The sequence below is a fragment of the Neolamprologus multifasciatus genome, chromosome 2 (genome assembly GCF_963576455.1).
Source record: "Neolamprologus multifasciatus chromosome 2, fNeoMul1.2, whole genome shotgun sequence".
Lineage (NCBI taxonomy): Eukaryota > Metazoa > Chordata > Actinopteri > Cichliformes > Cichlidae > Neolamprologus > Neolamprologus multifasciatus.
Window position 1 is genome coordinate 22,337,231 of NC_140440.1, and position 15,723 is coordinate 22,352,953.

General features: G+C 39.3%; 1 protein-coding gene across 2 annotated transcripts; it reads left to right on the forward strand.

Moving 5' to 3' along the window:
* Nucleotides 1-9,827: 9,827 nt before the first annotated feature.
* Nucleotides 9,828-13,281, forward strand: il12ba (interleukin 12Ba). Of its 2 annotated transcripts, none has more exons than XM_085178766.1 (9): nucleotides 9,828-9,886; nucleotides 10,502-10,624; nucleotides 11,201-11,288; nucleotides 11,386-11,673; nucleotides 11,765-11,867; nucleotides 12,134-12,363; nucleotides 12,450-12,613; nucleotides 12,752-12,873; nucleotides 13,117-13,281. In XM_085178766.1, the coding sequence occupies exons 3-9, from the start codon at nucleotides 11,201-11,203 to the stop codon at nucleotides 13,166-13,168; spliced, it is 1,047 nt and encodes a 348-aa protein (XP_085034892.1). In that variant the 5' UTR covers nucleotides 9,828-9,886; nucleotides 10,502-10,624; the 3' UTR covers nucleotides 13,169-13,281. The 2 variants fall into 2 exon arrangements, with proteins under 2 accessions (XP_085034892.1, XP_085034900.1); XM_085178774.1 differs by lacking the exon at nucleotides 9,828-9,886 and adding an exon at nucleotides 10,207-10,322.
* Nucleotides 13,282-15,723: the final 2,442 nt, after the last annotated feature.

The following is a 15,723-nucleotide window of genomic DNA, read 5'->3' on the forward strand; positions in this document are numbered from 1 at the left end:
TTCGTTTCATTAATACAGTTGCATCTGTACCAAAAGATGAACTCTCTGAACTTTTATTAACTGTGGTGAAGGGAGGGGTGTTGGCGTTTATTCCCCTTTAAAATAAGTAAAACTGGCTTGAGTCAAAAGTTTTCTGTTTGCATTGTGGATTCAGAGAATGTTTTTTGTCAGTGAACCAATTTGTGAAATCAGGGTGTGCATCTTTTTGCAGTCTTTTAGTCTAAGTCACAGGTGTCGAACTCCGGGCCTCGAGGGCCGGTGTCCTGCAGGATTTAGCTGTGTCCTTGATCCAACACAGCAGATTCAAATGGCTAAATTACCTTCTCAACATGTCTTGAAGTTCTCCAGATGCCTGCTAATGAACTAACCATTTGATTCAGGTGTGTTGACCCAGGGTGAGATCTAAAACCTGCAGGACACCAGCCCTCGAGGCCTGGAGTTCGACACCCCTGGTCTAAGTTGAGGACCTTCAACAGATTCCTGCCTGAGGATCTGGGACTGTACACTCATAGAAAAATAACAGCACATTTGTTAAAGATCCTATGGCTTTAAATGTTTTAGTTGATATATATCTAATATTTAAATCAGGACTGAAATGAATCTTGAGCAGGTCTAGAGCCATTCAATTAAATTCTGTCCAGTTTTATTTATACAGCGCAAAATCACAACAGTGATTGCCTCAAGGCCCTTTATATTATAAGGTAAACACCCTGCCCTATTACCCTAGTATTAGGGTAAAGACCCCAATAATACAGAGAGAACCTCGACAATCAGATGACCCAGCTATGAGCAAGCACTTGGTGACAGTGGGAAGGAAAAACTCCCTATTAACAGGAAGAAACCTCTAGCAAAAACTGAAATTTGATATTCACTTTTCTTGGTTGATGTTTTTTGCTACAATAGGGATTCTAAAAAACAGAAATGAAATAATAGCTATTATAACAGCCCAGCAATGAAGAAATAAAAGCAAGAATGAAAGTTATGTGTCACTAAAACACATTGTTTGGATATGAGGTTGGAGACATGGTAGCAACATGACATGGCAACCTTCTTAGTGTTTTTTCTTTGATTGACATCAAATAATAAGGGGCAGTGAAAGAAAAAAAAAAGTTTTATAACTATAAGTTGTTACATTCAGATGGTTCGAGGCCAGTTTCTTGAATGAGTGATTACACAGTCTTGAAAAATCTTGGGACACAGCCAAAGGATAAAGAACCGTTAATTATCCATTACTTCACACAAAAATATGGCAAGCCTTCACAAGGCTTAAGGGGTGTTTGGGCTCATTTAAGGAGACTGGTTTAAAACTCAATATATTAAAAAATATTTTGAATATTCCTCAACAGATAGCTTACACTGATTGAAACATGAAAGATTTGAAAGACTTTCGTGTAAAAACAAGAGTGCAAAACTGTGTTAATAAGTCTGAATTAAAACAGAGATGAAGCATGCACTGAAGTTTGCACTTCTCACTTGGGTCATTCCATGTCAACTTAACCAAACTTTCTGCTTGACCATCTCCGAGTTGCATAAAAATTGTATGTTAGAACATAAAGATGTTTTTTTTAACTGGTACATCAATGGCACTTTCAGGCCCTTAGTTTGGCACATTGAACAGGTTTGAACATGACTATCTCAGAGATTATTAAAGATAAAAGCCTGAAAATTTCACTGGTCTTTTTTTTATATCATCAAACCGAACCAGATTCTGTAATTTGGAATGGATACATCAAAAGTTATCAAAAATGCAAATTGTTTTAGATGGAGTTACGTAGGTCTCGCAAAGGAAAAATATTCACATATTAAACAAAATTATTTTCTAGGTTATAATTAGGTACCATCTTCATTTTACAAATCAACTTTATACCATTCAGAAATGATCTGTAGTTGTTTTTTATTAACGTGTGCTCAATTATGGTCATTTACATGACTGTTGGACTTTTTTTATGATATGAAAAACCGGTGAAGATTTCAGGCGTTTATCTTTAATAGTCTTCAAGATATTCATGTTCAAACACTGCCTCAGTTTTCAATTAGCAAAAAAGGGGGAAAAAGACCTGAAACTAGGTCAGCAGATATATATCTTGAAAACTACTATGATGTATGAAGCTGAGGTTTCACAGCACTTATTATATATGTTCCAACTTTGAACCATAACATTTTATGCAAATCAGAGAGAGTCGAGCAAAAAAATGAAACGACCCACTTGTATATAAAAAAAAAACAAATTGACATTGACAATGTGCCTAAAGCCTAATCTTCCTCCACCTCAGTTTCACTCTTCATTCTTTTCTATGAGTGCAAATGTCATAATTGATCCAGAGTGCCCAGAGTATCCTACACTTTAAAATGTGCAACCGAATCTAAAGTGGATGCAGAAACGAAGCTGAAAACACTTGATACGCTGTTGCTACCAAAATTAGGTTAAAATTTCAACTCACTTCCATGCTTTCAAAAGCGCAAGCATATTTTGAAACCCTTGTTTACCCTTTGGAAATTACTATCAAATAAAAACAGTGATCAGATATGCAGAAGTCAACAAAATTTATGAGGCCAATACACATGCCCTTGGTAAATGCTAGGTCCAAAATATGCCTGTGATTAAGTGTAGACTGAAGAACATGTGGTGTTGTAAAATAGATTAATTAAATATGTTTAGAAACTCTGTGGCAAATGAGTGGGGAGTTTTGTCAACACGGATATTAAAACAGAAGCGGAAATGATTTTTACCACAAGCAGTCGATGATAACAGATCTGAGAAGATCTATGAAGGAGGATCACAATGTCACAAAGAGTGGGGTAAAACTACAAAAATCTTAATAAAGGGGTGTTTGAACAGTCCATCAATCCCAGTTATACCGATTACTACTGGTACAAGGTAGCCTGGATACATCGTCAGAAACATCAGCACATGCTCCATTCACACTTCACCATTTTCCGTAATCTAAAGGTAGTTTTTCTTTGGCCTCACTGTTCATGCAGATGATGGACAATCCAAATACATGAAGACATACCTCTGGTACAGCGTAATGGCCCACTAAAGGTAATGTAAATACTTGACACATTAAAAAAATTTGACCTTTTGTATATCCTCAGGATCAGGATGAACAGGATGCAAAGAGTCAAGTACGGTACAGTTTGAGAGATTAAAGAAAGCTTGCTGTCTTTAATCACTTTAATACTATCTCCGTGTTGGAATGTCTTCATTTTAAAGTTTGACTTTTTCTACAATTTTGGTAATGAGTGTTTTTCTGCTTTAAAGAGCAACTTGACATTTTCAGTCACTGAGCTCCTTGATCCCGTGAATGTGTGCACGGATCCATCTTACTACCAATACAAAAATAGAAAATTTGCTTTCATTTCCAGAAAACGTACTCAGAAATACAAAGAACTCTGGGCAAAAAGAAAGCGGTTTAAATAAGGTGGCTTCTCTATACGCCTGTCCACTCTGTTCCTCGCGTTTCTCTACCACACAGATTAGGTCATTACGGTCTTCTCCTTTCCTCCTTTGTTTTCCTACTTTCCATCCCTCGCAAATGAGATCATTGCACTGATTTCATTCCAGCTGTTATGGGCTGAGGCCACATTCCAGCACACAGCCACTGATCACAGGCTTATACAGAGACTCTCTCCCAGCTGTGTAATTCTTAACAGCTGCAGCGCAAGTTATGAGATTTGAGCAAGAACACCAGTCTTACTCAATTAAATCCCAATGCATGGTGGAAAAACGTTGAGCCACAGTATTAGTGATGGAGTAATGTCGCAATGTTGCATTGTGTTGAGGGCATAACTGATCAAACCACAGAGATTTAATATGTGGCCTTTCTGAATGTTAGGTTGCTTTAACTTCTTAAACAAGTTTAAATTTGGAGGCTGAACGCCTGTGGCCCTCTGGGGACATCTAGTGGTTGCAAATAAATAGTACACAAAAAGGGTTATTTTTATGGTAAGTTTATAACCAGATTCCTCTTTAAACGCTTACAGAGAATAGAAGCCACAGTAAAAAAAAAAGAGTTTAATGTAGTTTCTCTCTATGACTCACACCCATCGCAGATTATTCTCTGGCAGATTTTCTTTGGCAGATTTTCTCACTAAACTACACACAAAAAAAATTTCATTGACCGAGATGATTTTTTTCTGACCCTGTCGGTTTGATTTCAGAATTCTTTGTATATCATACACAAAAGAGAACTTTTTAAAGTAAATTCAACCACCAACAGTTATTGTCGGCACGTTTCTGCCACTCCCTGACACTAAGCAGAAGGTTACACAAAGATGAGGCTGTTCAACCTGGGCTATTCTGTCTGCCAAACCATTGAAACCATTGAATTTTCAGTCACGCAGGCCTTCCCTGCCCAATAACATACGTCACTAACCCTTGTCATCACATTCATGCCGTGATTGTTGTGATGGCTGTTTACGAGTTAGATGAATGGGTTAGAGAAGTGAATATTGTAAGGGTGTTGTAAATGCTGTCTTTAGGAAACATTTACAACATCATAAAGCTGTCAAGCTCCCATTGTTCCAGATTAGGAAATGATCAGGTGGCATTTTTTCCTGATTTAGCTGTAATGAAATCTCACCAAGCCAACATGTCTTACAGCCATACACTATGTGAACAGAACATCTTAATAATGCCATCATACAAAGTCCGCAGTTACATCAACTGAAACTGTAGACTTGTTTCCATAGAAATGTTTGAATTAGGTAGCTACCTATTTTCTCTGATTGGGGTTTCGTTTTGTCAAGTCAGTCAGCGGCTGGGTCCCTCCCGGTGACAAAACGAACCATGACGGCTATGATGAATGTAAACAAAGCAAGAATGTACAGATTCTCCACAGGAAAGTACAGGGAGAGCTATTGAAACCCCATCAAGTACAATAAAACTGTTATTCTTCAGGACCTGATTTACACAGGTCACACACTAAGAGATGGGTAAATCACAATTTGGACAAGTCCAACTTCTCGATTGCTAAAGAAAGAAGGTAGTTGTTTTAAAACTAATACTGTGTGTGTGTGTATGTGTGTGTGAGTGAATGTGCGTGTGTGTGCTTGTGTGTGCATGTGTGTTGGGGGCTGTTAATTTTTTTTGTTGTCCTCTTTTTTAATCCCCAGCTACCCTGTTTCATTCTGACTCCCTGGTTTCCCCCTGAAACCAGGAAGTGCCTTTTAATTTGTTTCAGTTTCCATTTGAAGATTTTGTTACAGTAGATATTATGTCATTACTTGACTGCTCTCTGTGACATCTGAGAGAAATTTCTGTACCACAAATAAGCCTCGCATAGAAGTGGGATACCTAACCTATTAGGAAAACAGGTTGGGCATGCCCAACAGGTTAGCAAGTCATGACATCACAGTGACATAACAATAAATGGTGAGCTAATGTATTGTTTAGTCCTGGAAATACTAATGAATAGGTTCTCCAGATTTAGTATATTTCGCTTTTGCATTACATTTGTTAAAAAATAAATCTACATACACAATTGCTTCTTACTGGAAAGTTGCTGTGGTTCAACCCTTTCACCATCGGAATGCACAAACATCAAATGTTTTGTCACCTGACATACATGCACATAACAGAGCAGCTTGTCATGTCAAAAATATTCCAGCTACAAGTATGATCCAAAACAACTACAGCTGAGCGCAAATGACGAATCAGGTCTTCCATGGGAAAGTGCAAGGACTGGGTAAGGACTAATATGAATGTCAGCGACACAGTGCTTGTCTATGAGGCTACTTAAATCTTTTTGTCTGAGGCTTTGGAAAGAAATGTGAGTACAGTAGATGCCTCCCCTGATGCCTGAAAGTGCCAAGAACCACCAACGCCTATCCATATATGGACCATCATTGAAAAATTACATCTCAAGGGGGAAATGGATCCAAATTATTCCTTGTTTCCAAGGAAATAGAAATCAAAGTGATTTGAGTAAGAAGGCTTGTGGACCGTTGAAAATCATTTTGTGATCCAGGTGTGCCATGGTTTGCTTGGGCCTCCAAAATGATGACCTATGCTCCATCCTGTGCTAAAACTATGACGACATCAGGTTCAGGCAAGTGGATCGTTTTTGTAGCTTGGTCTCAGTGTGCTAAAACATGCATGCTGCTGGTTTCAGAAAAACTTCAGCATGCACAGTTATTTCAGAACATAGAAATCAAATCTAAAATAAGTTACTTACCTTTGATCACTGCAATAAATAAATAAATAACCCTAATATTGCTTGCTGAGCCCCGGCTTCGAGCCCCGGCTTGGACAGTCTCGGTCGTTGTGTCCTTGGGCAAGACACTTCACCCGTTGCCTACTGGTAGTGGTCAGAGGGCCCGGTAGCGCCAGTGTCCGGCAGCCTTACCTCTGTTAGTGTGCCCCAGGGTGGCTGTGGCTACAATGTAGCTTGTCATCACCAGTGTGTGAATGAATGGGTGAATGACTGGATGTGTAAAGCGCTTTGGGGTCCTCAGGGACTAGTAAAGCGCTATATAAATACAGGCCATTTACCATTTACTCTTTTTATAATATGAAAACACTTCATAAGCACATCTAAGTGCAAGACATCACAGTGTGATCAAGAGAAACATTATGTCTGTTTCCTCTGACTCTACTTAAACAGAGGGAAGACCTGTTTGCATGACTGTTGTTTTTTGTGGACCCAAGCAAGCACTAAATGCAGGTTTTTGCCTCAGATATTGTTGCACATTTCCTGCTTGTAAGTAAAATGAACTTTTCTCTAAGAGTCCATGCCCTTGACAGAACGATTGGGCCACACAAATGGATTCAGTTGTCCAACGTTCTTTTGTTCAACATGAAGCTCAATTGGAAAGACATGAACAAATACTGCCACACATCTCTGGATAACAGGATGCCATGCTCCAAAGGCCGAGTTCACCAATGTCTAATCCAGTTTCACCCCAATCAAATCCCAGTTCTTCCTCTGTTGCTACTGTTTCTCCACCTCAGCTTACGACAAGTCTTCTCTGGTGAGTTGGAGAAAAGTGGTGGCGTCTTCACTCAGTGTTTTCTGGCATTTAGGTAGCAGAGCCATGCCTATTCATCTGACAGTGCTAAGCTTGCATTTTCTTGTAGAACTATTACAAGAACACATGCTGCAGTGGGCACAGGTGGTCCTAAATTCTCACCCTGACCTGTCATATGTGGATTTTCTTTCCAAGTTCAGAAGTTTTTTCAACAAGGCATAGACTGTTTTCACTTCACCAAGATAAGAGAAGTGTTGCAGATTGATCCACTGATTTTTAGATTCTTGCAGTGGAAGCAGGATGTTTAACCATGTTAAATAGCAGCCTTACCTCAGATGTGAGGAAAATCCTTTCAGGTTGGATTTTTGCATGGTTTATGACACAATATGGGGACTGAGTTTGCATCATAAGAACTCTCTGCCTCTTTGGAATTACTTATTTTGATGTGTATTACAATTGATGATCACATATGGGAGTATTGGTGCCCATTGGTCACAATTCTCAGGAAGCATTGCATTGGAGAGTTCCCAGCTCTGGCGGAGTTTCCACAGAGAAGCAAACTATGCTAAGCCGCAAATAAGACAATGAATGAGGCCAACCCATCCAACCCACACCCTATATTGTCCTTCCTTTCAACCTGTTGCTACCGTGTTCACTAAAACCTGACCTGTGCAACACCTATCACCTTGTCCCAATCAAAGAGTGAAATGGAAGGCTGCTTTCGACATTCACCTAGCTCAGTTTCGAGTTTCCAGTAATGCCATGTGGCCTCAATAACACACCTACAGTCTTCCAATTCTACTTAAATTGTTTTGTTTACAATAGCTCTGTTAGGTCCTCCAAAAATCCTTCAGAACAAGTTCTTTATTAAGGGAAAGAAATGTGAATTTTATGTTTATCCCGTTTCTTTCCTACGCCACATCATTGACATCATTGACATCATTGAATCAACGCTGACCTGGCCAAGGTGCAGGCAGTAGTCGACTGGTTCACCCAGAAACAGCTCCAATAAGTTTTGCTAACTTTTATCACCTTCCTTACACTCGTCTCACCTCATCCAAAATTCCTTTTCAGTGGTCAGAATCAGCACAAGCAGCTTTCACTCAAGGAATATTTACTTTCACTGTTTTAATCCAGCCAGACACCACCCAACAATTCATTGTAGAGGTGGATGCCTGAGATTCCTGGATCGGTGATGCCCTCTTGCAACAGAAGGAAGGCAAGCTGTACCCATGTTGGGTTTTTTCTCATTGTTTCTCCCCAGCAGAACATAACTGCGATGTCTGTGACCAACAGCTCTTTATTGTGAAACGGAACTGGCCCTGGAAAAGTGGATACACAGGTTGGGGGACACTGAGCATCCTTTCATTCTTTGGACAGATCATAAAAACCTCACCTACCTCAAAGCAGCCAAACACCTCAATGTCTGGCAAACTGGGTGGACTCTGTTCTTTACCCTTTTTTAACTTAGTTATCATTTACAGATCCTGATCCTGGAATATAAGACCAGACCTGTCAGTTTTCATCCTCTGATTTTGCTTCTCTTACATAGGAGATTGAGTTCCTGGTGCCTTCTGACCTCATTGAAAGTGGGCCTGTCTATTGTAAGAAGGATCATGGATGTCAGGAGACATGGGAGGGGACTCCAGTCATTTTGGGATTCCCACCATTTGTCTGGCATTGCTAAGCACACTTGTGCGTCATCTTCAAATTACACTGCCTCTGCTCAAAAGGAGAGAAGACTTTCATTCAGGACATGATTGCTGAACTAACACCCCATAATCAGCTCCTGTCTGAACATTTGGCTTTGTTTTTGTCCACATTTAAATTCCTGTTCAGGAAATCCTGGTGTATTTTGGGAGAGAGTTTGGTGACAGCAATTATCTTCATTAGATTGTTGTTTTGTGGAGCTACGCTTGCACTAAACAAAGAGTTTTGTACATTTCCTGCTTGTAAATAAACTTAACTTATATTCTAAGTCCCACATTTGAGTTCATTCAGTCTTTTTCCCTTATCACAGCTTCAATATTTAAAATAATAATACTTTCAATCATTTCTTTAAAACTGACATAGTGTCACAGTGGCTGTGTGTCTTACAAATGCAGGACCCAAAACACGAGGAATAAACTATTAGGTGGTTTTATTAAAGTAAACTAAAGCACAAAAATAACATGAATAACAAACCTAGGAAAATCACATCTTTGACACAAGAACAGACTGCAAGGGAGGACACAAACATGAGGGAGAACAGAAGCCCACTTTAGGATGAGTATTTGTCAGACATGAGAGCAGCTTTTTCTTCCCCCATAAACCTAACTTTTGTATTTGTCATCAAGGTGACATAAGACGACTGTTAGGGTGGAGGCAGAAAAAAGTTGTTCAGAAGGTTGATAATCAGGTATTTTTATTAGTTCTTTCACATTGTTTTATATACAGCGCAGCCAACGAAAGAAAAATAAATTAGAAAAATTTAAAGGAAAAAGATAACATTTCCATTTAAATATAATCCTAACAAAATTGAAACAGATTTGTACTTCATGGGCAAACCCCCTTTAACAAGGGCCTCTGACACTACGGGCCACCTACATCATGACCTACCATACTGCCCCTCCAAGAGAGTGGCCTCCCACTCGTTGAAATAGCAATTAAATACCACTTAAGGATTAAATAAATTAATAACGCTCAATCTGTCATTCAAATATAATGATGATAAGTTAACAGTTGGAACATTAGCAAAAATATTTTTAGAAAATGCCTCAATTCTGCAAATGTTTAAAACCAACAGATTCTTTAACCTCACCAAATGCCACCCCTCCTTCATCCTACACTTGGCACATTCCCTCCCAGGAACTTTACCATAAAAGGAGGCCAGAAATGGCTTTTGCGAGCTAGAGGTCAGGTGTAGTCTGGAGGGGAGGTGAGAAGCAAAGTAGACACAAATCTTAAACTACTATGAAACTTTTTCCATTGATTTTAAAATAGTCTGTTTGCGAAATATACAACAGTTAGATTAAAGGCACTGCGGGATGATTGGAGATCACAGGCTCCCTGTGACAATGACATTTTGTCATTATGCAGCTTATGTACTTCTCCTTGCGTTAATTCATAGATTGGCTAATCAAACTTCGTATTTGTATGTGACTAAGGAGGTTTTTTGTTTTTTGCTTTTAAAAAGTGAAAAAGTTAGGGTTCAAATTTGGTTTTATTGAAAAAAAAGGTCAAGGGGGGGTGCTGGGAAGTGTTTTAATGCCGCAGATGAGGCGCCAAAACTGAAAGTGAAACTTTCGCGAGCAGCAAACGAGCAGGAGCTACGATTAATGGTGCCAGCAAAGACAAGATGATAATAAATAAAGGTTACACACGCTTACAACTACCGACACATTCACACTGATTGGTGTTTAAGGTGCATCGTACCTGTTACTGCTTTGTTCAATGAGACACGACTGGGAGAGAGTAATGAATGGGTTCATACATACATACATACATATATATATATATATATATATATGTATGTTTGTTTATCTGGACGCAGGGAAAGCGAATTTCCTCTGGACTTTTTCCCCTCCATCAGCACGACGAGGGGAAATTTGGCCATCAGCGATAAAAGGCACCCAGAATAACAGGATCTTCGTTAAGCGTGGAAGGTACTGACAAGGTAAGGTTGTTCTTTACACATCTGTTGATATTTGTCTCATATATATGAGAGAGCGCGTGTGAAGTTGAGCACTGTAACCAACTGGGAAATTGCAAAGGAGGGGGCGGGGGAGCTAATAACTTAAAAACAAAAAAGGTTAATGTTAAATAATGACGTAATAATACAAAATAAGAGTGGTTATAAATTGCACAAGTATTATATAAGTAGGTGTGGCTTGTTTAATATTTAAGCACTTTGAGTTGACTGATTCCTTTTAGCATCACAAATGCTGCTGTTAATATCAACTTATCTTTCCACAGAGTGTGTTATGAATTTATTTATCTAATTTTATTATTTATTTCTTCAGGCAGTTGAACACTGATCAGTTGATGGCAGTGCATTTCCACTATTGCAGTGGGTTATTACAAGTGCAGCTTTACTGCCATTTGTAAATGCAGGTGTAATGTCTTTAAGCATGTGCATCCAAGAGCCTGTACTACTATTATTGCATTTTTACTGACTTCCTTTGTGCCCTCTTCTTCCAATTTTTATTGATTTTTCATGATTACCTCCCTGTTCTGTCTTTTTTTCACCCAGATGAAGTGGTTTGCTTTCAGCATCATCTGTGCAGTTTTCCAAATCAGTTACCAGAATCCAACGAAGCACTGGACTCTGTTGCCCAACAGTAAGTTTGATAGTTGGGAGAATCTGTCACCCTAAGTTTAAATGATTGATTCTTGCCCTCTTTTCAATCCCTTGAATGTGAATCTGTCCCCCAATAGTTCTGGTTTTGGAGGTGGATGGCACTTTGGGTGAGCAGAACCTGTTGTGTATGGAGTCGCCACAGGAGCTTATTGGGAGTGCCAACCAGAGCCAAGAAATCTTTTGGAAGAAGAATGGAATAGATCAAGCTCAGAGGGGAAACTCATATCGAGTGCAGCTAGAGGAAAGCTTAGGAGGGGGCAACTACACCTGCCACAGTGAGGATGGATCTCTTCTCAATCATACTATTGTTCTCATCAAAGAAGATAAGAGCAAAAGGCGGAAGATACTAGTGACAACTGACGAAGGTATGTGCAAATTTGACACAAATTATACAGCTGAGAAAACTGGATACATTTTAAAAGTATTTGTCTTGTGCTCTCTGAATCGTCTTGTTAGATTATCTCAAGTGCACGGCTCAAAATTACAGCGGCGAGTTCTACTGCTCCTGGACCTGGCACAGCAGCCGCAGTGGCAGAGTAGCATTTATCAAAGCTCATCGGTAAGCGCACGTTGTACTGCTGAAACACTTTCGGTTCTGCTCACCAATAACAACAAATCATCATGTATGAGCTGAGATTGCAGAAAGACATCCATAAATGCCCAGTTATGAAAGGAAACTTGTTTGTGATTTTTAAAGGTCATGTACAGGGAACCGTATTCCATGTTTAAAAAATAATGATAATAATAATACAGCTGCAAATGTTTGTCCATGAGAATCTTGTACAACCACTTGACTATAAATGCATGTTTTTTACTTTTCTACAGTGTTCCTGACAGCAACGCAAAGTGCTCTGTGGATACCAGCGGCCTGTGGACGTGCTCCTCGGGTCACGGCAACTTCAGCTGTACCTTGAGCGACAACAGGATCTCCTGCCTGGACAAACAGCATTGCTCTTACGCCGAGGAGAGCAAGCAGATCTGCGTCACTGTGTTCGTGTCGAGCCAGCACTTTCTGTTGGAGGAATATGTTCAGTGCTTTTACTTGTCAGAGATAGGTGAGAATTCTTTGGAGGAAGCTTCCTCTTTTGTGGCTTTTCATTGTTTTGGTCTTACTCTGGTGTTTTGCTTCCGTCTTAAACAGTGAAACCTGACAAGGTGGAGATTGCTCAAGTCAACACCACAGTGATACAGTGGAGTTACCCGAGCTCCTGGAGCAGCCCCTACTCCTACTTCCCTCTCACCTTCCAGATTGCACAGCTCAAGGATGGTTGCGAGAGCTGTGACAACCCTTGCAACAACTATCAAGTAAATGCCATTTTCAGACTGTAAATATTCCCAGAGGAAGAAATGAATATAATGATACACCATATGTGTTAATTGATATGATACAGTGCATGAAGGGTACATGTATAAATGCGTTGTGTTTGTTTGTTTAAATTTCAGGCTTTGACACTCCACTCTACAGACACTTTTCAGTTCAAAGTGAAGCAAAGGGCTAAGGCTGTGTGCGTCAGAGCAAAAGATGCTTTCTCTTTCTCACAATGGAGCGAGTGGAGCCATAAAAGGTTGGTGCCACTCAGTAGTGTAACATGGGACACTCGGCATCCGTTTCTTCTGTGAATCTTGCAAGCCACACGTTTTTCCCCATAGGTTGTGATCACATGTCAGAGTGCCGACTGCGTGTTGTCTCTTGGCCTTGTCATTTCCACTTTTTACATAACTCACTGATGGCTGTGGTGTGTTTTTGAGCCTTAAACTTCAGTCTGTCACAGTGCCAAATGATTCCTTTCTTTCTTTTCTGTTTACAGGCTGAGGAACCACAGGAAGAAGAGGAACAAGCACCTGAACAAACGAGTATAAAAGAGGAGAATCGTGGCGCTTTATATATTTATTTTACAGAATAAAATTGTTTTTTTTGTAATTTCTAATTGTGCAAGTAAATAAAGTTGAGTTTTGCTAAGCTTGGACTTTTTGTCACCTGTTTGTTGCATAATATTGGTGAAACCAAATATAAGCTACCAATCAAATTAACACATCACCCAGAGTTCAGACATAATCAGGAGACACTATAGAAGTCATTCAAGAAATGACTGTAGCACTGTTTTTCCTATCAGCCTTCAGAAAGGTCAGTGATGTAATATTAAAATCCATTTTGCAGAGAACAATGTTTGAATAACACATGTAGATGGAAATCAGGTGCACAGAATTTCTGTCTTTTCCCTAACCAGTTAGGTGAGAGTGTAGTTTTCGGTAGAAACTCCTCTGTGCTCTGGGACAAAAAACAGAAGTTTCATTAAAACAATTGTTATTAGTCAAGATCTGGCACCTGTGGTTTCCTATATGTGCTTCTTGCCAGGACACAATTTGTGTCATGTTTGCTTTCTTTCTATCAATTGCCTTCTCCATGGTTATAAATTACAAAATTATAATTTCAGATTAAATCATCACGCATCTGCTTTATACTGAACTAGCTGACAGCTCTTAATTTTACATGGGATTCTCTAAAGGGCAATACTTTTCTGTAAGGTCAATATATTAACAATTAATTTCTGCCAGTACTGATATATTAATAGAGCAGCATTTTCCCTTAGCTAAATACAGTAATATCAAAACTGAGCTCAGAGTTCCTCAGCATGCTTGGTTTCGAACACCCCTATAAGAGGAAGCGCACATGTGATATAATGTAAGCTTAGTCAAACAGCTAGGCAGTGACCTTTAACCAAAGGAATTGTCAATGTGATTAAAACTATTAGTCAACACAATCTGGCATTTTCCTTTGCCAGTAACTCTTCTTCACGGTGACATTGGGACATCGCTACAAGCATGACTGGTTATCAGCCTAGTGCTGGTGGCAGTAATGTTTACCCTACACATTGTTTTATATAGTTGAGGACAAAATAAACAGTGCCTGAAAAATGAATAATCCACAGTAGATGAGCAGTATCTGAAAGCCATGTCCTTAAGAAATGGGGGGTGGGGGGGGGCAGCAAAGACCTGACACAGGGCCTCAAAGATGCATGTGGTCCTTAAGTTTCAAATGAGACACATCGGAAATGGTCTCAGTGGAAGGGTGACTGCCAAAAAATCATTCTTAATGAAGAGAAACAAGGAGTAAAAGGCTGAGGTATGCCAAATTACACAAGTATTGAACTGAAAAGCATGCAGTGGAGCACTATCAGTCATGGATTGGCCTCCTCAGAGCCTGGATCTTAAATTTATTGAAACAGTGTAAAATAAACTGGACAAACAGCACAAAAGGCAGCCAACATCCAATAAAGATCTTTGAATGTCCTTCAAGAAGCCTGGAGAACTCTTCCTAAAAACCACTTCAATGACACAAAAGTTTGCCTAAGAGAGTTCAGGCTGTGTTGAAGAATAAAGGTGTCCATACCAAATATCAAGCTCGTTAGAATTCCACAAAATATATTATTGCCCGATATGCTGTATTTTCATTTATGTGTGCAAATGTCAGAATAAATTGTTGAAACTACTTCCCATTTTTTACAATGAAAAGGGCACGCAAACACACTTTAGTGTCTTGTGACTCTAAAAAGTTCAGTTCAGCAGTTCACTAAATGTACACACTGGAACACTTTCCCATGTTGCTTGTCTGTGTTTATTGTGTTATGGTGTGTTGATACCTGTGCATTCCTGTATTATCCTTTTGTGTTACACATTTCAATGTTTTTTTCCTCGCTACCTAGCCTGACCTGTCTCCCCAATGTGATGTTTGTATTGTATGTACGGTCGGCAAGGTCTGTCATCTCGGTTGTGGGCAAAAGACCTGCAACTGACAAATAAAGGCTATCTCATCTCATCATCGTGTGTGTGTGTGTGTGTGTGTGTGTGTGTGTGTGTGTGTGTGTGTGTGTGTGTGTGTGTGTGTGTGTGTGTGTGTGTGTGTGTGTGTGTAAAGGGTCCTAACAACCTGAAATTCCAGTCTAATTGTTAATGAAGCATCATTTAGGACCAAATTTCCATATCACATGCAAGAAAAGTCCAAATAAACAACATCAGACTAGTGAATCATAAGCGACTCTTGTGTGCATTGGTCTGTAGGTTATGGTTGTTTGTTGCAAGGCTGTGGTGGCTGCTCTGTTCACTTCCCCCATCTTAAAAAAGCAGAAGAGGATAAGTGACATAATGACTTTCGGGGCGAAATACCAAAAACAGATATGACAGTCCTGATCTATGTTTTAGTTGTCTGCATGTGACAGAGAGTATTTGTTACATTTTTGAGAAATGTTTCAACTTTTATGCTTATAAAAAAGTTAAAAAAAAAAAAATACTATGATTTATCTACAGACAGACATATGATTTATCTTAAAATTTTCATTTTTAAAAGTGGAAATTCTAACATTGCTTCTTTAAAAAAACTAAATCGGTATGTTAGGGTTATAGTAGATAGGCCTCTG